At 47.9% G+C, this 25,719-nt stretch overlaps 1 protein-coding gene across 3 annotated transcripts in view; it reads left to right on the top strand.

The window, feature by feature from the left end:
• Window positions 1-2,009: 2,009 nt before the first annotated feature.
• The window catches only part of FAM20A (FAM20A golgi associated secretory pathway pseudokinase), a 40,610-nt gene continuing 16,900 nt past the window's right edge, over window positions 2,010-25,719 (top strand). The window contains exons 1-2 of one of the 3 annotated variants that reach the window (XM_074320313.1): window positions 2,010-3,077; window positions 3,606-3,698. In XM_074320313.1, the coding sequence (XP_074176414.1) occupies window positions 2,674-3,077; window positions 3,606-3,698 (497 nt within the window). In that variant the 5' untranslated portion in view covers window positions 2,010-2,673. The remainder of the gene's footprint in view (window positions 3,078-3,605; window positions 3,699-25,719) is intronic. The other 2 variants (XM_074320312.1, XM_019732847.2) reach the window with 2 other exon arrangements.

Genomic DNA, 25,719 nt, shown 5'->3' with positions numbered 1-25,719 from the left:
TAAGAAAGAAATGATGAGGCCATGGGTACATTCAAGAACAGTAGAAATGGAAAGAGGGTATGGACTTGCAATGAGAGGCTTGAAACAGAACGATGGGTCCCAGTACACAGCAGTTGGGGACATTTGGGTGTGAATGGAGGGGATGTATATGGGGCTGGTAGGAAAGCCAGGGGTCAAGACATGAAGAGTCAGTGCAGGAGCAGAAAGGAAAGGCTCGTTTCTGGGAGGGAAACGGAGAGATTTAGACAAACCTTAAGGATAGTTGCATCTGACTGCCAATTCTGCCTCTAGGATTGCCACTCTCCCAACCCAACCTCATTCACACTTAATATGTGACTTCCACATACAGTTTTGCCCTTGACCTTTACGGGACAGGAAAATGTGTTTAGGTCATCTCCAGTAGAGTTAGGAATTTTATTCCCTGAATTGAGGCCAGACAAGAGTCCACTCAGGGGACATGACCCCAGGGATGGCGGAGAATTGAAATTACAAGACTTGTGATGGCTTCACGTCCATACCCTTTGCCAGCCCCGAAAAATGCAAACCAGTTTGCCACATAGTCATTGCATATGTAGCACCGTTCAGCGCCTGACTTCTTCACCCCACTGCCCATAACATGTCAGAAGCTGCAGTTTCTCAGAAACTGGAGACCAGTTAAAATTTAATTCCAGATAAAAAGAAGGAGGTGGTTCAGGAAACCTTAAAAATGCCCAACACCAAATGCAGATGAGTGAAGCAGCTGGCAACAGTACCATCTTGGACTTTCACTTGGACTGGTCATTCAGACCAGCATGAGTTCCTAACAACAGTCCCTTTCTGGTATCTTCCTTTTCCATATTTTTCTATTTTTCTCCCACTCATGAACAGCCTCTAACCTACCCCAGCATACTGCAGGAACCAAGAAGTGATCCTATTTGTAGCAAACACATATTTCACACAGTGCTGGGGGCTGTTCCAAGCAAGTTATATACTTTAACTCATGGAAGAAGCCACACAATAACCCTATGGGGTAGGTTCTATTGTCATCTTCATGTACAGATGAGGGGCTGGCAGAGGGCATGAGAATCTCCCACTGAACCACAGGTGGGAAGAACTCTGGTCTGAACCCACAAGTCAGAGTGCGTCTGAGGTTCTTGAATCCAGCAAGGGAAGGAGGTGGTTAAAGAGTAAGATTAACATACATGGGAAGGTTTGCTGCCTCAACAGGCAGCTCAGACAATTAAAAAAAAAAAAAAAAAAAATGCTTTTTCCTGAACGTTCAGGAGGGCAGGGTGCCTCCCCAGTCAGATTTGACCTTCACTCTCCTACCAGGTCATTAAATAGAGGAGCCAGGAGTTCAAGACTGGGCTCTCCCTCCCTCTTCTTCAAAAGGAAAATGGGGTGGGGAGTATAAATTACCTCACAGGGTATCAGGAGAAAGCCTAACATGTGTCCTCCAGGGATGCATTTGGGTGGACTACTTTCACACCACGCTAAATGCAAAAGTTCAGAGTGGGGTCATCAGGAAGGTCCTCCAACCTTGGGGGCAAGAAAAACTTCCTCTTTGTAAAGCACAGGCACAGTTGGAATCAAACGCCATCCAAACAGGAAATCTCCAAGATTCTAGGTGAAACTGGTGCCTTATTTTTAAAGGTCAAACTTTTTCATTCACTAAGTGTTTCCTGAGCCCCTATTACGAGCCAGGCACATGACACATAGTTGTTATGGAACTGGTGTGTGCTCTGTGGGAAGAAACGAAGAGAGAAACGACAACACACACACACACACACACACACACACACATCTGGCCAATCTACAGGAGAAAGGCTTTCAGGGAGCTGTCTTTTTTCTGAAAAGCAGAAATGAAATTAAACAGGATTATGAAATTAAACAGAAATGAAATTCTCATACACACACACAGCGCTCGAGTCCCCCTAAAAGTCTGGACTGAACTCTGAGCAGGGAAAGTGGGAGGCCTGGGACGAGGGGGGATGGGCGCGAGAATCGGTTGGGCGACAAGGTGGAAGGGCAGAGCCCGCAGAGGGATCGGAGTTGGCTGGCGAGCTGCGCCAGAGGCAGGTGCCAGCTGAGAGTGGGCGGAGGTGCGGGCGCCCGGCCAGGCGGGGGAGGCCGGCGCTACCTCTGCCTCTTGGAGTCGGGCGCTCAGACCAGCTCGCCGGGAGGAGCCGGGGCACGGGCGTCCCCGCCGCCCGCCGAAGGAACCGAGGGAACAGTCGCAGCAGCCGCCAGCGACAGCATCCTCTGGAGAGACGCCCCAGGCTCGGCGGCCGCCTCGCTCCTCCCAGAGGCCAGCTCCGCCGCCCGCGCCTGGCGCTCCTGCGGGGAGTCGTCCAGCGCCCCACCGCCCGTCCGCCCGCGGGGACAGCCACACCCGAGCCCCCGGCCCTTCACCTGCCACGGTCTCCCGGGCGGGCGGGCGCGGGGAGAGAACGAGCCAGAAACAGGGGCCCGGGAGCCACCGTTCCCTGGTCTCCACTCCGCGCTGAGAAGGAACGCCCGCCAGCACTGCGAGCCCCTGCGAGCCCTGCACCCAGTCCCCAAGTTCAAGGGTGACACCCATCCAAAGCGGAGCTCTCCGGCGCGTGAGCATTCCGGCCTCATCGACCCCAGCCGGCGGGCGGCACTGCAGGCGGCCCTCTGCGCCTCGCGTCCGCCCGCGCGCCCGGCGGGGCCATGCTCGGGCTGCGCCGGGACCGCCTGCTGACCCTGCTGCTGCTGGGTGCGCTGCTCTCCGCCGACCTCTACTTCCACCTTTGGCCCCAGGTACAGCGGCAGCTGCGGTCCCGGGAGCGCCCGCGCGGCTGCCCGTGCGCCCGCCGCGCCTCCTTGCCGGCCCCGGACCGCGCCGCAGCCGCCTCGGACCTCCACGCGGCCGCGCACAACTTTTCCCGAGCCGGGCGGGGACCTGAGCAGGACCATAGCGGCCGCAGTGGCCCCGGCTCCAAGCTGCAGGCCCTCTTCGCCCACCCGCTGTACAACGTCCCGGAGGAGCCGCCTCTCCTCGGGCCGGAAGACTCGCTCCTGGCCAGCCAGGAGGCGCTGCGGTATTACCGGAGGAAGGTGGCCCGCTGGAACAGGTGAGGACCCCGCCGGGCAGGCGGGAGGGCGCAGGCGCCGGCCCCGGTTTCCCGCGGCCCCCCCACCACCCCACCCTGCCCCCGGCCCTGGCCTGCCGCGGCTTAGCCCAGCGCTCCAGCCCTGGCCCTGAGGTCCGCGTGTGTTCCCCACCGAGACCCCACCAGCTGTTGCGGACCTCAGCGTTCAGCCCCGAGTAGATCTCAGTGCAAGAAAAAGTTTCTTCTGTTCAGCAGCACAGGCAAGAAATGCTTCCAGCCCCTCCTCTCTTGAGCTTCTTGTAGTTCACTCCTCAGCCAGACTTCTCTCCCCTGGGCCATTTCCGCCCTCTTTCTCCTTGTCCTGGTGTGGAAAGCCGCGGCTGGACTTCGGTTTTCCAGAATCAGGTTTCCAAACAGAGCAATTCCAGAGCTGGTTCGAATTCAGCACTTAACCTCTGCTCGTGGGGCAGATCTGAGAGCCTTCCAGGAAGCAAGGCTTCTCCCTGAAAACGCAGCTCTTTCCCCTTCCTTATTCCTCGGCCCTGTCAGCGGTCAGGAGAGGTCAGCTGGGGCAGAAAGTAAACCGTCAGCTCCGATAAGTCATCGCTCCGTTTTATTGAAAACGTGGCTTGTCCCTCTCTGGTGAGTGTTATAACCTGAAGTCAGCTTTACTATCCTGGTGATTTGGGTTGACTTAGATCTGTGGCTTGATGCTTTCACAGAGGAGACAAATATCTACCTGAGAGATTTTTAAACCCAAAGCAAAGTGTACGGGCGGGGGAAAAAAAATGCCAAACATATTTAGGATAAAAATAAGAAGGATGTTTTTGTAAAAGAGCAAGGGCGTGGGGGGGTGGGGGTGGAGAAGATGTAATTGTCAATACTGAGATCCCCAGCTAATGGCAGAAAGCTGTCACATGAGTTAGGACTCTGTCTTGAAGTACACACTTGTCCAAATATCACTCACATCCAGAGTTCACTTTTCTTAATACAAGAGGCTTCCAAATGAGATGTCATCGGGTGGTTTTATAGTCCCTCCAGAGGATGGGGAGAGCAACAAATCTCTGTAGAAACTCAGTGCTAGCCTTAACTGTTTGCTCATTATTCTGGAGTGCTGAGACAGACTGCTGGGGGCGGGGTGGGGTGGGGGCGAAGGTTCAGAAAGTAAAAAGAGAGGCTGAGAGTTATGGGATCACTGGTGAATTTCAATTGCCACGCTAATGATTTTACATTAGAAAAAAAATGGTTCTCAATTCCATCGCTAATTGTGTGCAGTAAAAAGGCAGTTTGTGGTTGCTTCTCAGATACTGTCATTTTCAGTATTACCTTTATTGCATCAATAGCAACGGGAGTCCAGATCGGTTAACTTAAGAAATTTTGCCCTTAGAAAATTACCTACAGATTTAAGAATGAGGGGCTGTGGGCAAAGTCACTTGGTTTTGTCAATGTAGATCACCATTCACTGAGTCACTTTGCTGTGACCTTAAACTTCCCTATGATACTTTGGTTCTGAAGGAAGTTCCAGAGGAACAGAAAAGCAAAAATATTCTCACCAATCTGTGCTACAATCGATTTTGAGGTTGGTTTACTACACCGCTGTGTGTCACCAAGACACATTGACTGACCAGAAATGATCTCGATCATTTAATAGGAGATCAATGGGGGCTGGTGACCTTGCTGTATTCAGAGGGAACTGAGCAGTTTTATGTGGTTAGCTGAATGTGACAGTTGTGATATTTAGTTATCACGTCCTTCTAATAATACATGGGATTGCAAGTGAGATTTGTGGGCTGTAGCAAGGTGGTCAGCTGCAGGAGGGTCTAGTTGAAACTGGACCTCAGAGGCAGAGAACACCCTACCTGCACCCAAACTGCATGGCAAACGTCAGTGCGATATTAGTAAACACATGCATCACTGCATACATCAGGGTTACAAATGGAACAGGGAAGGCTCGTTAACCAGTGAGAAGTTGAGTCATGCTGAGAGCTCTATTGTGAGAGATAGCCACTCATTACCTTAGGGGAGAGAGTGCCCTGACAAATAGGAGAACATGTAAAAGCACCGATGAAGCCCACATGCCTGCTGCCACATGCAAAGCCAGTGAAGGCTCCAGATCTCGGTGCCGACAAAGAATTAGAACAGACAGCAAAGGAAGAAATGAACAGCCTTGCTAATAGCTTATCTCTCTCACAGATAAACCCTCATTTGTAGCTACAACACAGCCAACATTTAAAAACCCGGGATTTATAGACATACGTGGATGCTACCATGCCAATAATTGCCTAGCGTTAACTGCTACCCAAAACAATCGTTATCAGCAAACCATCTGCCAGACCAGCAGACGTACAGGTAATAAAAGAAGCCACGTCAGCATTATTCACCACTTGCCCAGAAGAGACCATTAGTCTGAGTGAGTGATTTATTTTTACCATTACACTAATAAGTAATGGTATGAAGCCGGAAATCATCTTTCTATAACTTGGGCTCATTACCAATAGGAGATAGCGTAATGGCCCGTCTTTTTCCCTCTGACATTCCTTTTTTATTTCACACCATGGAACGTGGAGCTTATACACTGTTTTGAATGTTTCAGGTTCTCAATCAATATTTGTTAACTGGATGTCAATATTTAGTGAAGTTGAAATGCAAAAAGCGTGTCGTGTGTAGGATGTCCTATCCGTGTGCAGACACACAAGCTTTCTGCAAACCTCCTCAACCTGCTGCTCTTCCCTCCCTTCCTCAGGTTTCCCCCCTCAAAATGTAACTAAATGTGGCACAATCCAGGTTAAAAATTTAATCAGGGAAAGTGTTTCTGTCAGGTGGTGGGCCACAATCACAGCAAGTGAGCCAGCGCCAGGCTCCATCAGACACGATGACACATTTGGCACCTGTCTTGAATCGTGAAGAGAAGAGAGCACAGGGAACAAGGGAAATGCAGTCTTCACTGTTTCAGACCATAAACCAATAAGCCAGATGAAGCCTCTTCCTTTCAAAGTAATGATGGAAGGCAGGGCTTACCTGGAGCACAGGTAACTAACTGTTCATGTTATTGCTATCCTTGCATCTTAGAGACTGAGTTTTGGATTGCTTCCCTGCCCACAAGCTGCCCAAGCCAGACAACATGTGTCCTTTGACATGTCAAAACCGGTCAGCTTGGCCGGGCCTTTTGCCGCACATACCTTTGGTTGGTTCCTTTGGATCCCTGTGGTCTTGACAGGGAAGGTCAAATAGGGTCATGCCTCCCTCGTGTAGAAACTCCAGCAGCTACAATGCAAATATGGGTTTTCTACTGTCTGCTTTTCTTTCCAGACATCTTCCTCAGGTATCCGGAAGGTTATATTTTCCAGCAACTATAGATCCAGCATTTTTCAGAAGTGTGTGTGTGTGTGTGTGTGTGTGTGTGTGTGTGTCCCACCATTGGATACACCTACCTTCTTGCTGGCATGGAAAGAAAGTCCAGCCCTGAGTCTCTCTTTGAAAATCACAGTGAAGAGACTGGGCAGCTTTTCAAAACTGACAGTTGCTCAAGGGGAATAAATTAGCCCGCGGTTTTCTGGGAGAAGCTTTGAGAAGACTCAGAAGCTGAGGCAGATATAAGAGAAGGGCGAGAAAGAGCCAAGAGAAAGGAAAAAGAACTCAGATGGAAGTGAGAATTGTCGAGTCTGAGTTTTTGAAAGAAAAGCTTCTTCCCACGATGGCATCTGTGGAATGAAAAATACAACCTCTTTATTCTCACTCCCACTTTTTAAAATCTCTTTCCTGCTTATCTCATGCTGGCCCAGACAGTTTGGAACATTGATTTATAGGTAGCAGGCAGTTCAACCCACAGAGTGGATGAAAGTTCAAGTTCTTACTCATGGGTGGTGGCCATCTGCCTTTCCCCAGAGTCACCAGGGCCTGGCCCATTATCTGATTCTTCCGCCAATGATGCCAGGCTGAGAGAGGAAATGGCCTTGGATTTGAGATGGACCTCAACCATGACCTGTGTGTGGTTAGTGGAGGGAGTGAGAATATCCTGACTTCTATTTCCCACTTCTCCCAATTAGAGCTTTGCTTGGCTGGTTTGGGAAAAGCTATTATTTTGGTGGTTCCTATATCCCTGGATTGTGGCTGGAGGAAGCCTCTTCACTTTTCTGAAAATCAGAAGCTCTGAGCAGATGGGTTCTGAGAGGGCTAATCCAGAGGCCATTTTCAGGCCCCTTCTCCCTCATTCCAAAGCCCCATCCTCACAGCCATTACCACAGCAAAATCAGGGAGGATATCAGTGTTGTTCATCCGAGGAGGGCAGGCACTTCCTGTTTCTAAATATATCGAAATGAAACTCCTTAGTCAAGAAGTGGAGGATGTTGTTCTTCTGTTGTTCCGTTGTTCCCAACCCCGAACACTCTCCTTTCACCCCAACCAAGTTCTCACCGATCCTGGGGCCTCAACTGGCTCATTCTTTGCATCCAAATCCCTACCTGAACAAAATATGCTGAATATGTGCCAAGTACTTTACCTTCACTTGCTAGCTCCGGCCTCACAACTTCCCTAGAGGTCGGTGCATGTGGTAGACAGACTCTCAAGACAGCCCCCTAGGTTCCGAGCCTTGGCCTCCACACACCTTCTCCTGAGCAGTCAATCAAATGCTGCTCCAGGTACTGCCATAAAGGGTCGTCGATGGGATAGCGAGATTGTCCAGGTGTGCTTGACCGAGTCACATGAGCCCTTTAAAAGTGGAGCGTTTTCTCCAGCTGATTGAAGAGGAGAAAGTCAAAGATTCAAAGTACCATACGGATTTGCCGACTCGAAGATGGAGGGGGCCATGTGCCAGGCGAGGTGAGCAACCTTTAGGAGCTAAGATTGGCCCCCAGCTGACAGCCAGCGAGGAACCAAGGACCTCAGTCCTACAACCACAAGGAAATGAATTCTGCCAACAACAAGAAGAAGCTTGGGAGCAGATTTTTTCCCCAAAGCCTCCTGCCAAGAACTCAACCTCGCCGACAACTTCACTTCACCATCAGCCCTGTGCAGAGAAAGGCACACCAAACTTGACTTCTGATCTACAACGCTGGGAGCTCATAAATGGGTGTTGTTTTAAGCCACTGGTTTGTGGCAAGGTTGTCACACAGCAATGGAAAAGAAATACAGTACTGCTGCTTACTTCATTTTATAGAGGAAACCAGGGACACGGGGGTTATATAACCCGCCTTCTAAAGTCAGGCAGCAAGCAAACCACAGGCAGGCTTTGTACCAGAGGGTCTGGCTCCAGCGCTAACCAGCAGCTCCATTACCAGGCAGCCTTTGATGTCCACAGGTCCTCACTGTTCTCCTTCTGGAAAGGCTGTTCCGGCCACCTCCACCCACCATGACCCTTCCCTGGCAAGATGCACCTTCTCCATTTAATGCCGTATTACTTTTTATGACTGTGCACTGTCCAGCTTCGTGGCAGTTGTCTGGAGCCACATGTGAGAAGGAATAGCCGCTAGCTCCTGGCATGCCCATGGTCACACTAGCACCTTTGTTTCGTGGTGTCCCACAGAGCCAGAGTAAATATCTGTGGAGCAAATAATTGGGAGCAGACAACATCAGGATTTGGGTGCTGCAAGACAATAGCCTGTTATCTGCTATGAAGAAAGCCTTGAACAAAAACAATCCCAACTATAAAATCAAATCACCTCACCTCTAACTTGTCTATTCCTCCCTAAAAAAGTCTAAGGCAAAACCACCTTCCTGAAATGTGGATCGGGGGTACTCTCCCTATTGCAGTAGCCTAAACAAAATCAATTTCCGAAAAGAAAAAAAAAATGCCCTGAAGGAACATTGAGAAGGTGTCATTTGCCAAAAAGAGGGAATTTCCTCAGTTTCCTGTACTTCCTGAGAAAGAGCAGCCAAGACTTCTTTCATTGAAGAAAAGTGGGAACACAGAGACCCTGACTTAGCCAAAGCAATCTCTGCTCTGCCCGTGGGCAGGTGCTGACCTGTGTTTTTCTTGTGATTATTCATTAAGCTGGAGGCTGATGAGAGCCTGTGGATTCTGCTGAAGTAAGCTTGCAGATGGCTAAAGGCCGAGTGGGAATCCCATTCTAAAGAGCTGCAGTGTTCATGGAGGAGAAGTTACTAGGCATAAGAGCATCTGTGTACCTGTTATTATAGGCAGGCACCCACGTATAAGCCACATGAAAACCATAGGATGGAAATTTTAAACAAAAGGGCTTAGTTCTTTTTGTGGCCTGTCACTTGGCAGGATGTCCTCTGGTTGAAATGTGAAATCAGGACAGAACTGAGTTGGAGCGCTTTGGAGAGCTGGCATCCAGGACTTTCAGTCCCAGGAGCCTGACCTTGGAGGCCAAGCCCTGGCAACAGCCAACATAATTTGGCTTGAGCAAGAGGCAAAGTTTAAGGGCCTATTTTATTGGATTCACTAGTAACAAACCAAATACATTTGGGAAGCCACAGGAAATAGAAAATGGTGGATTACGGTTCCTAGGGAGCCAAGAACGTGTAATAAAATTCAGCAAACTATGGAGAGTGAAAGAGAAAGTTAAGGAGTGTTGGCACAGGGGCACATGGATTGAAAAGCTGGAGCATAAGAAAAAAGAAACAAGGTGGCCTGGGAAGAGATGGGGTTTTAGAAAACTTGGGAAAGGTTGATGGGTTAGGAAAAAGCGGTGCTGGCAGAACAAACGGAAAGCTGTTCAGCCTGGGAAGTCAAGTGCAGCTTTCCCACAGCAAATTCGCCTTCAGCTCTCACTACCCGGGTCAAGCTCTGTAGGTCGTAAGTAAATATTGTTGACCAAAAGGGAGTCTAGATTGGAGGGACAAATGGTCTCTCCTGACCAATTCATGTAACCCACAGGGTCTCAATTTCATCCGTTTCCAATGGGATTTTCGTGTTTCTCACTCTTTTTCTTCTGTGGCTGGAGGGAAGGTGTATGTAGCTGCACTCACAGCTCAGCTCATGTTTTTGCAGTCTTAATTAAAAATTATGCCCAACCAGTAGCAGCTTATTTATACATTCTATGCTCCCCTGATCATTCAGAGATACTAGAGAAAGTCAGAGTGACCAACCACAATGCCATAATCAAATCAATCCCTTTATTGTCCATCCTTTCATTGCAGGGGTATTTTTTTTTTTAGAAATAGTTTTCAGTGCAGTTTTTTTGTTTGTTTGTTTGTTTTTAGATTTTTATTGGGGAAGGGAAACAGGACTTTGTTGGGGAACAGTGTGTACTTCCAGGACTTTTTTCCAAGTCAAGTTGTTGTCCTTTCAGTCTTAGTTGTGGAGGGTGCAGCTCAGCTCCAGGTCCAGTTGCCGTTGCTAGTTGTAGGGGGCGCTGTCCACCATCCCTTGCGGGAGTCGAGGAGGAATTGAACTAGCAACCTTGTGGTTGAGAGCCCACTGGCCCACGTGAGAATCGAACCGCAGCCTTCAGAGTTAGGAGCATGGAGCTCTAACCGCCTGAGCCACCGGGCCAGCCCCGCAGGGGTTTTTTTAATTGGGGTCCTTAGACCCCATTGATGAGGTCTATAGTTCCCTTAAAGTTTATGCAAATTTTGCATCCTATGTATATGTTTATTTTCTTAGGAAATAGTTCATTATGTTTGCAAAGTATTGTCTACATTCACCAGGATCCTTTGGTTTCAAGCAACAGAAACCCAACTCAAACTAAAGCAAGCAGGAAAAGGAAATGCAGACTCAAGAACCATACCTCAGTAAGGACAGCTGTCTCTACTATCCTTCTCCTTGGTTCTCATACCTCTCTTAATCCCCTCCTGTGGTTTCAAATCCCAATAGCCCTGAGACCACAGCAGTTAGAGGGCTTCTCTGATTACCAAAAAGAAAGATTCTGGGCAAAGATGCTGATTGGCCAGGTCTGGGAACACAGCCTGACAGTAGAGGGCTGTGATTGGCCCAGCTTTGAGGCAGATGCCCATTTCTCAACCAATCATTGACATCAGGGAGGCAGAGTCATTGGAAACTCTCCATTCAGCTCTCCATTCAGCTCTCCATTCAGGCCATGTGGCTCAGAGTGGGGAAGGGCAGTTCCCCCAAAACCCGGCTGAGTGCCCAGACTGCAAGGGTCCTAGAAGAAATGTTGTTACCAGAGTAATGCGGGGAAGTTTCTCAGCTTATGCCTGCTACAGTTTCTGACTCCTCAAGCCACTGTTCTGGAGTTTTAATAAGACATTTTAAAAGCAAATTTATTCACAACAAATTCCTAACGTGCAGATTTTTTTATACCAACCATCGAAATCCTCCCAAGAAGATAGAAATCTTTATTTATTTGAGCTTTCCCTTAAGTCACCCTTACTCTCCTAATGGCAGCCTAAAGAAGAAATTGATGTTGACCCAGCTCGTTCATGGGCTCATGTCTCTTTCTCCTGAAAAGAGATTCCACTTGGAGCCAACATACCTGTATTTCAATCCTGAGAAAAGCACTTCTTCAGGACTGTTTCTCTTTTGAAATTAAGAGGGTGAGCCTGTGGTCCCTGAAGCTTCTGAAGCTGTTTTCCAAGCGTTGCACACCTTCCACCAGGATTTATTCTGCAAAGTCTGTCACAGTGAAAATATGGGACATTTTCCAAGTGTGCTTCACGGGCTTCTAGGGTTCTAGGTGGCACTTCCTGGGTTCTGCAAATGATTGATTAAATTATCACCTTGGGGAAAAAATGTACTTTAAGGTCATTTTGGTGTAATAGGAAAAAACTCGCCTTCAGTTGTGTTAATGCGCATTGTAGAACGTTGAGCCTGCCATGGGGAACTTATACAGAGAGATGGCTTCTCCTCCTGTCTGTTTAATTGAGGAGTATCCTGAGATTGCAAGGTGAGCTGTTAAAGTACGTCTCCCATCCCAACTACTTACAGGATTTGTTCTACTCTGCTACCAAAAACAATATGCAGGAATTAATTGGGTACTGAAATAAGACTATTCCTGTCTCAGCAGGAACCACAAGTGCTGCCTCGTACTGAAAGCCTCAGAGCCCGGACCTCTCAGAGAACTCTCTGTTGAAATGGACTAAACTCCCTCAGTGCAACTCAAGGGCATCACAGCCCATGGGGAAAAGTTGGTGCTCCATGTTTATTATAGTCATATCATTATGTTATTATAATGGCGAGAAAATGAGACATTCGTATAACTTGCTATCAGAAAGTTAAATACACCATCAAGGATGGGTTTTATACCACAAACTGTTCTGCGTCAGTAGCCTGGACCCCTCACCAGAGAAGCCTTTATGAGCTGCACAGCATCGGCTTGGTGCCTGAGATGTCACACTTCCAGGAAGCTGGAAGTCAGGTGTTTAAGCCATCATTTCTCTTGGCATTTCCTGAGCAAGTTCTGAGAAGGGATTCCGTCACTGTATTTTTTTTTTAGGGCTACCATAACAAATTGCCACTGTTTAGGCCACTGTTGGTGGCTTCAAACAACATACATCTATTCTTTCTCAATTCTGGAGACTGAGAGCTGAAATCTAGGTGTTGGTAGGACAGCACTCCCTCCAGAGGCACTATGGGAAAATCCGTTCTGTGCCTCTTCCAACGTTTAGCAGCCGCTAGTGTTCCTTGATTTGTGGGTGCATCACTCCAATCTCTGCTTCCTTGGTCACATCCCCTCCTCTTCTATCTGTGCGTGTCTGTCTGTGTCTTCTCTTCTGTCTGTGTGTCTCCTATAAGGACACATGTCATTGGATTTAGGGACCACCTGGATAATCCAAGACGATCTCATCTCAAGATCCTTAATTTAGTTATATCTGCACAGAACTTTTTTCCAAATCAGGTCATATTCACAGCTTCCCAGGAGTGGGTCATGGACATATCTTTTAGGAGAACACCATGCAGCCCACTACCATCACGTCCAGTTTGAATACAAAGGTCACGCCGTTACCATTTTCGTTATTTAAAAAAAAAAAAAAAAATTAATCTTTTATATAAAAGACTATCTGCTAGATAATTTTTTAGATACATCATAAAGATAATGATGATATCTTATTATAAATAAATGTACAATGGTTGAGAAAATGGGTCAAAAGGAAAATAAGGACACACAAGGCCCATGGAGCCAAGTGGGAAGAACTCAGAACACTACTCACCTGAGGGTGAGGTCTGCTCGGGGGAACCACCAGCCATATCTGGAGGGTAAACAACCAGCCAGTGGCCCAGGAAGGGCACAGTAATTCCTGGCAGTTCCATGCACGACTCCCCCCACTCCTTCTGCACCTCATAGGACAGTGTGGTGTGAGGACCCGCGGCTCCCACCTTGGAAGAGTTCCCCGTTGATGGCTGTCAGTGCCTTCCTCAGTATAAGCGGGCACCATGTCCCAGAACAAGTCCATAACACCAGGTCCATACAGGCCCCCACACTGGCCAGTCCTGGCACTTAGATAAGCCGGCTGGTCTTATCTAAGGAGAGAATTTAAAGCATGGGGGCTCCAGAGGAATGCGCGGTGGGTACATCGTGTGGATAGTCCTCCCCCAGCCTTGCTTTCCTAGCAGAGTTTCTGCTCGGCATTGAGTGGCAGTGCATTTCGGATGAAACTCCAGGCAGCACCTGGAGGGCAGCTTGTCAGGGGTATCATTCAGCACAGAGACACAGACTTGGCAATTAGCTGAACTTAGAGGTAGGAACAAAAGGCTCTTTGTGAAGGTCGTGGACGGGAGAGTGAAATCAAAGCCACCGACCTCTGTCCAGAGGGGAGCCCGAGGTCTGAGGGCGGGCTGGGTTCTCCTCAGACAATACTTTTGAATCTCCTGTGACAGGCGAGCCAATGGTTAATCAATGATTAATCAATGGTAAGTCAAAGCTGTAAGCCATGGAATGTGGCTGCAAAATGTTGGCTGAAAAAATATTGAAATAGATTATAACCAAATGCTCACCTTAGGTATGACAAAAACCATCAATAAAACGAGCATTGAATGCCTAATTTGGGCAGTGTAACTGCTCGGGTTGAAGTCATTGCAAAATGTACATTCCAGGTAACCAAATGAGATGTCATTCTGTTCTCTTATTAGCTGTGAATCCATTCAAAGGAAGGGGAGGTCAGCCGAAAACTGTGAGCCTGGATATATAGCAATTGAATGCAGCAGCCCTTCTTTTTGGCAGGAACAGAGCTAGTGGTCTGTTTAGGCTACTTGTATCTTGTGACATTAAAACCACTTTATCTGCATATATGAAAATGCTTCTTCTTCACTCTCCTGGCAGGGGGTGCTGTGCCCAACTCATCCAAAAAATATTATTTTCTGATTAAGGTATAAATTAACAAGCGAATAGGCGAGAATGGTTGTACCCACAGAACATGGTCCGCTGGCTCTGCCTCTCCTTCATGTCTCCTTCCAAAGCTGCCCACTCAGAGAGGGCTCTCCTGTTCCCCCCAACCTAAAGGGATCCCAGACCCTTTTACCAACTCCCGCTTTATTTTTAACACGATTTAACTCCTTGTTTATAGATATGCTTAGCGTATAAGATCACTAGATTGTAAGTTTTATAAGGATTGTACTGAATTGAATGGATATAATCACATCTTAATCCCCAGAACCTGTCTTATTTGGGGGGGGGAGAGTCTTTGCAGATGTAATTAAGTTAAATATTGAGAGAACGAGATCATCCTGGATTATCTTGGGAGACCCTAAATCTGACAGGTATCCTTCTAAGAAAAAAGCAGAGAGAGATAAGGCACAGACATAAGAGGGGACGACAGTGTGACCAGGAAGACAGAGAAGGGAGCACTATGGCCACAAACCAGGGCACCTCTGCAACCACCAGAAGCTGGAAGACACAAAGAGTAGATTCTGCCCTGCAGCCCCCAGAAGGAACGCGGCCCTGCTGACGCCTTGATTTCAAACTCTTGGATTCCAGAACTATGAGAGAATATATTTCTGTAGAAAGCCACCCAGATTGTGGCGATTTGTCAGAGCACCCACAGGAAACAGAAGGGTGGAGCTTTATTTGCTTCTTTGGCTGTGTAACCCATGTCTAAGTGCTGCTTGTACATAGTAGGTGCTTAATAAGTGTGTAGGAAACGAAGGAGTTAGAGAGTACTCAAGAGGCTTTGTTGTTGGGCAGTCCTGGGTTTAAATCCTGGCTCTGTCACACAAGCCCTGGAAGACCTGAGGCTCGTTTCCTCCAGCCTCAGGTTCCTGTTCCCCAAGGGGTGTCAGGCGGGCACAGTGAGGTCACGGGTATGACGCACTGAATGCGGTGCCTGGTTCACGCAGCACTGAGTCACCAGTAGGTGAAGGAGGACCAGGTGGTCATTCTTTTATGTTCCTTATGGGTCATTTGATAGCCATCAACATCCCATATTAATGGCTATGATCCACTGATGCTTGATGTTCGGCTCATGATAAAGAAAGAGCTTTCTGGATCGCCCGTTGCCCTTGGAAAAGTACCAGCGCTTCCAGCCTGGCCACTGTGCTGGCTTTCTTGGCCATATCTGGGGCTTCCAGAGAGAAAAAAATAACATTTATCGATCTCTCCACGGTCATTTGGTGTCAAATACCTAATGCTTGCGGACTGGGAGGAAACACAAACGGGGTCGGTTTGCAGTTTAGTCTGCCTGTCTCAGAAATTACACACGCACACCCAACAAACACATTTCTGAGTGAAAACTGGTCAGCTAACATTCCTTAATTACTTGACATTGAAATGACAGAAATTTTGCAGATTCCAGGAATGACTTCTTCTCTTTTCTCCTCTTTTCAGAAAGCATTTATTAAGTCAGTTAAATAGGCTGATCTCTGCTCACTGGAGACCTGCCCCTTCAAACCCCACTTCACAAATTCTCTCATTGAACCCTCACAGCAGCCCCATAAAAGAGGAACGGTGCTTAGCCCCATCTTCAGATGAAGGGGCGGCTCAGACAGAACCTGGATTTCAAAGGCAGAAACAAATCTGAAATGAGATCTGAGTGCAGGAGGCTGAGAGGGCAGCGGTCCCAGAGTGTCACCCCTTGTCATCAAGGCCCAGAGGTAGGTGGCAGAATGGCTTCCAGGTCTCTGCTATGCAAGCAGAGACGGCTGGGGCCTTGCTGGAGGGCAAGTTGCCAAGAAGCATTAAAAGCTTGAAAAGCAGCCCAACTCCATCCATCCTTCTACACCATAGACCTAATTTATTTTTACACTGAAAATATTTGCTTTTATAATCATTGTTGGTAGAAGCTCTTGTCCCCGGTGATTTCAGACTTGGGTTTAGTCACAAGCCTGCCACTTCCTAGCAGTGCGATCTTGGGCAAGTCGTCTGCGCTGCCCTTCCCTGGTTCCTAGTATCTGTAAAATGGAGGGAGTAATGGTGACCTTATCGGGAGCTTCTGTGAGGATTCAGTGAGTCAGAACTGGAAACTGTAAGACAGTGCCTGGCCCTGTGTTAGGGCTGTGTGTGGGAAAGCTACTTCCCTTGTTACTATTCAGACCTATAGGCCCATTTGGGGTCTCTGGTTCCTCTTGAATTGATGTTTGCTTGTGAGGACGTGGTTCTCATACATGGGACTGTGTGTGACCCTTCTCATTCGGGCCCCCTCTCAGCCGGGTCTATGCCAGCTCAGAAGCCCCATCAATCGTCTAAATAAATCTTCGAAAGAGCATCTCTTTCTCTGCAGCCTCTGTGAAAGAGCAGAGATGGCTCAGGTCAGAAAGCCTGGCTGTTGGCTCCTCCTTTCCATGTGCTATGTTGTCACTTCCACGTTGTGGACCTTAATTTCTTCCTCTGGCTCAGAGGTATGGTCTGCTCACAGGGCTTGAGGGGACTAGAATAAGACAATACATGAGAAGAGCCCAAAAAATATATTTGTAATAAGCTCTACGCAAGTGCAACTTACTAATAGCGTGACATACAAAGACACATTCGACGTTAGATAAGTACCATGAGGCTGTGGCAGAGGCACTGAAGTCTGCATGTCCCCCTCTGTGTCCCAGCCCCATTGCAGCTAGGTGGGGCCATGTGACTAGTTCTAGTTGACGTGAACTCCATCACTTCCTGGCCAAAGCGTTTACGAGCCAGGACTTTACCAGTTCCTTCCTTCACTTGCCCTGATGACTGTGATGGTGTGTCCGTCAAGCTGGGTCCCGGAGTCACTCATCAGATGCCCTACTGACCGTCATTAGCCAGGGAGCATGAGTGAGAAAGTAGCCTTGGATGTGTTAAGCCACTGAGATTTCAGGATTAGATTGTTACTCTAGTAGGACCTGATTTCATTCCACAAACTCAAGGGTGAAAGACATGTAACATTGATTTCTTTTCTCAAACGAAATCAAATGGGACTGAGCCCCTTTTCTGTTAGGTTGGTTAGAAATGTAATGTAGGTCATCACGGGAGGGAGCCCCTTTCTCCAAACCCTCTAGTGTTGGGGGAATATCCTTAGGGTCTTAGGTAACAAAACATTTGAGGGGGACCCTCTAGTCCATGCCCCATCACCTGGTCTCTGCAAGTGGGTGGCACTGTTGTTTCTGTGCCAAACTTGAGCTCAGGATTATTTGCTGAGGTAGGTGTCTGGTGCCCAAAATGCACGTTCCTAGGCACACCACACAGCCATTTCCCAGCACCTTGGCTCCCCTCCAGGAAACAGGCCAGACACACGACTCTAAAACTACTTTCCTAATTTTGGAGCATCTGCGTGCTTCCCCAAACATCTATGCCGCCCCACCCCCACCCCCCATCTAGCATATTCCTTTACTGAGTTTAGGTTTTCCAGAAATAAAAAAATAAAGCTAGAGAGGGAACGGGGTAACCTGTCTAAAGATCTGCTTGGTCCTGGATCAGAAACACCCTCTGAGACAAGGAAACGCAAACGCCCAGCTCCCTTCTTCGAACAGGGTGCATACAATTCCACAAGAATTTTAAAAACACATTAATATCTCACTAAATTACCCTGCCACATGGGTGACTGCTCCTGCTGTGGAGGAAAATGGGCCCAGCTCTGCAATCATTCAGTTTGTAAATCAGATGGGAAAATGATACCATGCAAATTAGCCCTAACTCACAGGCCACGGCCTTGAAAGAATTTAACCTGTGGGTGAGCCCCCAGGAAATTTGCCTACAAACCATGAAAATAGGTGCCCCCAGCCTAACCCTCTATTGCAACCCCCTACACTCCGGTCCCTCCCTCCTTCAAAGGCCCATGACTGTGATAGGCAGTAAAGCAAAGTTCAAAATCTTTTTAAAATAAATGTGTTCTGGTAAACCCTGGATTATTAGAGGAGCCAGGGTGTGGGTTTTTTTAAAGCTCCTGCGTTTTTTTAGCCCATTCTGAATACTGCCTTTAGATCACATTTTTGTTTGTTGTACTTCGTAAAATGGTAGAGGAGAGAGAAGATGTATATCCATCCAATGTCAGTGTCATTTGCGGTGTGTGTGTGTGTGTGTGTGTGTGTGTGTGTGTGTGTAGATATAACAGATATTTGTTTATTTCAGGACTGCACAGTTGGAGGATGAAAAGAACCAAAATTATGACATTTAAATGGGTCAATATTGCATCTTTTGCAAGTAACACGTGTGTTTGTATTTTATCAATATGCTTGTTAGATTGGTCTGACAACTAAATGAGTGTGACTCACATGTGTTTTTTTAAACAATTAAATAACATTTACACTTTTTGCTGTGCTGGAGATACAGAAGGAGTGTAGGAGGCCCTGAGGAAGGCTTTTATGTTATCTGTGGAAAATACCAGACTGCAGAGTCCAGAATCCACCATAGCTATTTTCAGGTCATCATCAGAGGATTAAATGCTTTATTTGCTGGGATTCTAAGGCTCCCACCCAGGGTTTCTCAATCTCAGCACTACTGACACTTGGGTCCAGGTACTCTGTTGTGATAGGCACTCCGGTGTGACAGCAGAACGTTTACCAGCATCTCTTAGCACACGCGCGCTCACACACACACACACACACACAAACGACTATGACACGAAAATGTCTCTCAATATTGTGACCCCTGAGGGGTGATGTTGTCCCCTTGAGAACCTCTGGTTAACAGCAGGGAGGTGATCGTCCTATGAAGAAAAAGTAGTCTGCAGCTCTGGGAGCCCTGCTCTATGTGTTATCACATCACAATTAGGCTGAGGGGCTCCTCGGTCCAGGGTTAATATTTGGTGTTTCCCAACATGTATTGTGTGCGACACAGAATCCCGTGAATGTCGACAGGTGCTATGTAAAGGAAGAGCTTAGGAAATGCTCTCTGAACAGGAGGCCTGACTGTAGGACTTCTCAGAGCCTTGACTGCCATTACATAACTGCAGCTCTCCCAGAGGGGCGACACGCTGCGTCTCTTTCCAAAGGTATTTGCGTGTGTTTGGTAGTCATTTTAGTGCTTAGCTCTGTGCCCAGGACAAGACTTGAAAGCCTGGCCCAGCTAGAGGGTACCTGCTACTTCCTTGCCTTGACTCTGGGGACCCCTTAGACCAGGGCTCATTCTGGCCTTCTTCTTCAGGGTGTCCAAACTACTCACATTGTCAGCGATTGATCTGGAAGTTGTTTTGGAGATAGATAAGCAGATTTCTCACTGAGGCCGTAGTCCCAGCTCCGGGAATGTCCCTTCTAGCTTTCCATAGGCATCTATCTCATGCTGTGAGAGGATCCAAAATCAACAAAGTCTGCAAAATGGGCAAGTCTAGCCACTTTGATAAGACCATTAAAAAAAAATCACGTTTTGGGTCATGAGGACCTAGATTTCCTCATTTCCTCTCAGATTTCTCTGTCACGTAAGCAAGTCACTTTATCCCCAAGTCCCCAACTACACGGAGCTATTGTCTTCCATAATACCTTTCACCAAATGTCTGAAAGATGGCCACGGTGATGCTCTCCCTGCCTGGATTGCGCCTCCTGGTTGCGTTTATGGACCTAGAGATCCCTCTCCCTGGGCTGGGAGTAGAGGGTGGAGCCTGGGAAGTCAGCGGGGAGGCTCGGCGGAGAGCTTCTGCGTGAGGAGCCAGAGGGTGGTAAATGGGCAGTGATGGGAAAGGCATAGCGAGTGGTGATGAAGAGCTTGACCTCAAAAGCCAATCAGCCAGATTCAAATCAGCTCTGTGGCTGCCACTCACCAGCCAGGTGACCTTGAGCTAGCTCAAGACAGTGTCCTACTGGTGTCAGTCTCCTCATCTCTAAAAGAGGGCTGACAGGCGTGCTTACCTTCACAGATAATCCAGAATCACTCCCCATCGCCAGATCCCCAACTTAGTCACCTCTGCAAGTCCCTTTGGTCACATAAGGAAGCGTTCATGGTTCTAGAATTAGGAAAGGCCATCTCATAGGCGATGACTCAGCCTGCCGCAGGGGCCATCCTCTAGGATGCAAATTAGAGTTCTTGCTTTTACCCTAGTAAGCAGAACTCAGGTAACTGGGAAATTAAACAGTAGCTGCAAACAATTCTTCACAGTGCTCCTTCCCTACCCACATGAGACATACAGACCACTATAAATATGGAATCCCAGATCATAATGATAATAACTCACGTAAACAGCTATTAAATTCACTCAGTCCTCACCAAAATCCTATCAGGTGCATTTATTATCCTTACTTTTCAGATGGAGTGAGGCACAGAGAGGTCAGATAACTTGCCCTAGGTCACACAGCCATGAGTGGCAGCACCAGGATTCAGAATGAGTGGCCTATGTCTCCCACCCTCCCCTCTCTCTGATCTGCCAACTGAGCACTAAGAGTGAATCCGATCTGTAGATACAGTCGCATTGCTACCTGTCACCTACCGCTAAAAATTGAGTGTTGGTCCACGAGCTAGCCGAAGTAGATATTCCTTTAGGACTGAAAGACAGACTCCAGAGAGTGAATGCACTTCTATCTTGGGAAGTGAAATGAGGAAACATGAAGCAATTGGGGAACTCCCTTTGGGGTCTGCCTGATGGCTGCAGCTCCCGCTCACTAATATTGTGTCACAGCTGCCATGGACTTCCCTTCAACTCGAGGGCACAGAGATAAATGGATGAGGAGGCAGACCACCAGAAAGGGACGACATGGAGATCGTGCTCTTTGAGTCCATTGGATGGAGCGGTGGGGAGACATCTGCAAGCATTCTGTGGCCTGTTTATAATGAGCCACAGGATTTTGATGGTGAGTCAGTCACCCTGCTGAAGACGCATTTGGGGAAGAGCTGGTCATTCCACAAAATTCTGTAGTGAGCCCATGCAAACTGCAGGAACTCAGTGCATGGTCTCAGAAATAAAGTCCATTCGAATGGTGAACAGAAAAACCATTTCCAAAAGCCCCTGTCCTCCTTGGTCTCAATCACGAGCACTGAATGCTGTTGCTCGGACGTTCTCAGGTACTGGCCAGGAGAATTGAGAAGGCCCATTAGATAGGGTCCTAACTTTCCTAAAATAATGTGCCTGAAAGCGACAGGATAAATATTCAGTAGGTATTTCTGGGTTGTGAATTACACAGTTGCCTGTCAGAGGCAGGTTTACCATAATGCTTCAGCCCAGGTGGGTACAGAGAGCTGTAGGGTGGGCAGGGAAGCAAGCTGGTCAGGCAGCACATTGCAATCAAGAGGTATTTCTTGAAGCATGAAATCTCAGAAGAAAGATCTAAATCTTCGAGGCACCTGTAATTTTTTGACATCTTTTCTTATTCTAAATTTTTAAAAAATCACTCTCATGTCTACTTTTGTATTGATAATTTGGCACTGGTCCGCCAAATTGTGTAAGCACCAGATCTTGCTAAACCTGGGTCCTTCTTGGTCACAGGAGAAATAGGACAGTACAAAGGAGGATTTTTCCAAGCTCATCACCACCGTGATAAAAACAACTCTGAGAAATGGTCTTTCTAAGGCTCATGTCAAGAAAAAGAATATCAAAACAGACATATGGATCAAACAGATGCACAGATTCCATTCAAAAGCCAAGTCCCACAGAACTTCAGTATAATGCTTTTTCAATTTTCTTTACAACAAAGTGCTTTTGGAAATTCTTAAAATGAGTATGGCCAACCTTATGCGTTCCATCCCAACAGAGAGAGAACTCTAGTACAATTCCCTTGTGCAAGAAGAGATTTAGTTCCCCCAAGACCTGACACTAGTGTTTCAGCGTCTGGTGGAGCTTCTGCAGCAGGAAGCTTCTACGGGCATCTCAGAATAGGTTATTTATAGAGCACTCAGTTACTGAGCGCATAGAACTTCACCAAACGCTGAGGAAGAAGCCGAAGAAATCCAAGGCAGGTCCTTGCCCTCAAGAAACTTAGGGTACGCTTGAGAAGAAAGCATGTGGCTCTGAAATCTTTCACTGTCACTCCGTCTCTCTTTCAGTGCTATGGCACCGTGGTCACTAAAGTGAGTTCCCAACAGAGAGAATTTTGACTGAGTGTGTCACAGACCCACTCCCACCTCCCTCCTGCTCTTTAGAATTCTGAGTGCAGATGGCAAGGACTCCATGAACCTCCATAGGTCCCTCCTAAGCCAGGTGATGGAGCAGGGATCACCCCATCGTACCTCTCCACCTGGTACATACCACCTAAAATTGTTCAGGAATGAACAGCTCCAAGAAATGTAATTAGCAAATAATTAATGGACTATCACCAAGTTCCTCCCCAGGGGACCCTAGTATGAGCTTTTAAAGCAGAAAGTGTCACTTCTCATAATAGCTTCCTAACCAGTGGATTTCGCACATTATAAATTCTATGACGCACAATTTAAACAGCTAGGCTTGAGGGGGCTTGGCCTCGTTGCTTTTGGAAGGGAACTCACGTCCAGATACCAAAGGGAGACTAGTTATTTCACTGGAAAGGACACAAGTTATTTCTCAACATCAGTTCAGTCCATTCTGACTCAGGAGAACTGGGAAATTTAAAAAGCAACACAGTTCAAAAGAGGGAAGGATGGCAGGTAGGATTTCTGGAGATTTGAATATTAGCGCAAACATAGGGTTTACAAAAAGCAGGCACATCAGCTTCTCTTGAGTAAACCTGTGGTTCCCATTAGCTGTGTTTCCAGAAAAATACAGAGGTTAGTTCTTATAGAGTTGTGCATCTCCTATGGGTGAGAGAGGAGCACGTTCATTCAGGAAACATTCAGTGACCACCTGTCACATGCCCAGTGCTAAGGACCCATTGTCAAACAAAAACAGGAAAGGACTTTTCCCTTGTAGTGCTTGGGGTGGATTAACACAAGCAAATGTGAAATTAAGGGTGAGATGTATAAAGGAGGATACATGGTGCACTGGAACACAGAAATAGAGACATGGGACCTGTCACTTCCAACGAGGTGAGGCTTGAGCTAGTGGACAGGTGAGAAGGACTTAAGTGGGCAATGAGGAGATGAAGGAGAGCCCCAGACAAAGTGTCCTGTGCCCAGCCCCTGCAGCGGGATGGACCCATCACCTCTGTGGCTGGAGAGCAGGGACGTGGGTGCAGACCGATGCTGTCCAAAAGAACTTTCCGCAATGACCACGTGGCCAGTGGTGTAAGAGCAAAACCGAGAGAGTTCCTTAAAAGTCAAAAGCCCAGACAAACATCTTCGCCACTGCTCATGCATTTCTATGTCTGAGGACACTGGAAGTTTTTATTTTCTTCTGGAGAATAGCATTTAAAACCATCCGTCAAAAGAAATGTGTTTGGTCCAGGACTTTCTAAAAGATTTTGCATTCAATTATTTGGAAGTAAGTTTGGCCCGATGCAAATAAAAACGTAAAGAGCTGTCCCTTACACCTATGGCCAGCCTTGGTTCTCAGTGACCTTCAAACTCAGAGAGAGCTGTCCAGTCCTCGCCAACCCTTTTGCTATTTACCTCCCTGACTCGCGTGTATCATTGCCTCATTCCCATGGAATTCCCTCATGTAGAAATTTTCCTGTGTAGACCACTTGGAGTGAAATAATCAAAGACCAGATTTGTCTTGAAGTATCAACCATCAAATTCCTGAAATATTCTGTAGCCCTTCAGTACCAAAAAAATATACTCAAGCCATAGCATATGTTGGTGCTGCTTGAGAGCTTCCAACCTCTTTCAATAATAAATGTGAGTACCTTCTTTTCAAGGGGCTGGGATAGGTTTCATCAGGGGTGCCAAGATGAACAAGACATCCCCGCTGTTCTTGATTTGGGAGAAGGAATGAGAAACGTGACTAAACCTCCTACTCCTCGGCATATGGCAAGAGCCACAGGAGAAGTGGGAGTTGTATGAAAGTTGGCGGGAGTGGGAGAGAAAGATCACATCTGGGTGTGGGGTTGGAAATGCTTCCAAGAGGAAGGAAGCTGCATGGGAGTTTGGCCCTGGAGGCTGGGAAGGGTTTCAGGAGATGAAAATGTGGAAGAAGGCATTCCACGGGAAGAAGCAGCGTGAGGCGGGAAGAACGTCTGGGAGCACTGAACACTGAGCTTAAGTAGGAGGGCAATGGGTGGGGGTGGGGAGGTTACAAGATGAAAAGAGGCCATACTGGGGAATGCTAGAGTTAGCAGTTTGGAGGATTTTGCCGAAGGGAGGCGCTTGGAAGCTGTGTTTTACAGTTAATTTGGCGGTGCCCGGGGCCCGGAGTGAAGAGGGAAAACCCTGAATCGTTGTGGGGACAGAGCCCCAGAGAGTAGTTTACAGGCTCTCGGCCTCATGTGAAGGGGTGCTGGCTCGGGTGGTGAATGGCCGTCGGCTGTGGCTGATTGGCCGTCGGCTGTGGCCGGTTAGCCAATTGGCCGCTGGTATAACTGCTGCGACTACGGAGGACTGCTGAGGATTGCCGAGGAGCCGAGCAGAGCTGAAGAGAGCGGAAGAGGAGAGCCGAGAGAGAGAGGAAGGAGAGTGGAGGAGAGTCGTCGGTCGGTCGGTTGGCGGAAAGGCGGACGGCAGGTCACACGTCCGGTGGGCCCAGCCTCCAGTGAGACCATAGTGGTATGACTCCCCTACCTATGGCTCCGTGGGTGTTCCTTTTCGGCCTCACCATATCCTGCGTTCTTGTGTGGGTAGCGGGAGCGGAGACCCCGCAGGCCGCCCCGCATGACAATCGTGAATATCAGTCACGAGGATATTCCAGTCTCCAGGTATGAGGTGTCCCAAGTAGCAAAAAGAAAAGGAGAATTTTAGAGGTTGTGGAGGTGAAATTACAAGATTTAGAAATGATTTGGAGGGGAAAGCAGTCCAAGATGTCTGCCCTTGGGCACGAATGGTTTGCTCCTTAGTTTTGAGGAGAGCAAATGGAGGCCTCGATTTCCCCTTCCAATACTTTCTTGGCTTCACTTTCGTGGCCAGTGGAGAATATCCTTGTGTGTATATTTGTGTGGTCCAGTGAGACAATTATTCCAAAAGGGCCTGACCCCAACCCACAAGAAACCTGTAAATAAAACGGAGGCATCCATCCTTGAAACCAAGTGGGGAGAGGGTCTCAATCCTATTCCTTCTGTTTCCTCCAGACAAGACAGTGTAGGCACCGAGGAGGTTTCTCAGACCTGAAGCCATGTGGTCAGTGACGTGGAGCACGGGGGCCTGCCCAAGCCTCTGAGAACCTTCCAGATCCTTCCTGAACCATCTGAGTCACAATTCTCCTCCCTCCTTGCTAGGCTTGCTCACAGCACCTGGCTAATTAACACTGCACCCCAGTGGCTCTGCCCTCAGGATCCCAGAAGGGACGGGGGCTCGGGTGTCAGACTCCACGTGCTCTCAGCTCCCCACATCCCAGGAAGGGGATCCAGACCCCACTGAGCCCAGCAGGAGCAGCTCAGGTGCCCAGCTCCAGGCTTCCTACCCCTCTCCATGCCAGCAGACACCCC

The sequence above is a fragment of the Rhinolophus sinicus genome, linkage group LG15 (assembly GCF_036562045.2).
Source record: "Rhinolophus sinicus isolate RSC01 linkage group LG15, ASM3656204v1, whole genome shotgun sequence".
NCBI classification, from domain to species: domain Eukaryota; kingdom Metazoa; phylum Chordata; class Mammalia; order Chiroptera; family Rhinolophidae; genus Rhinolophus; species Rhinolophus sinicus.
This window is presented reverse-complemented; position numbering and strand designations above follow the sequence as displayed.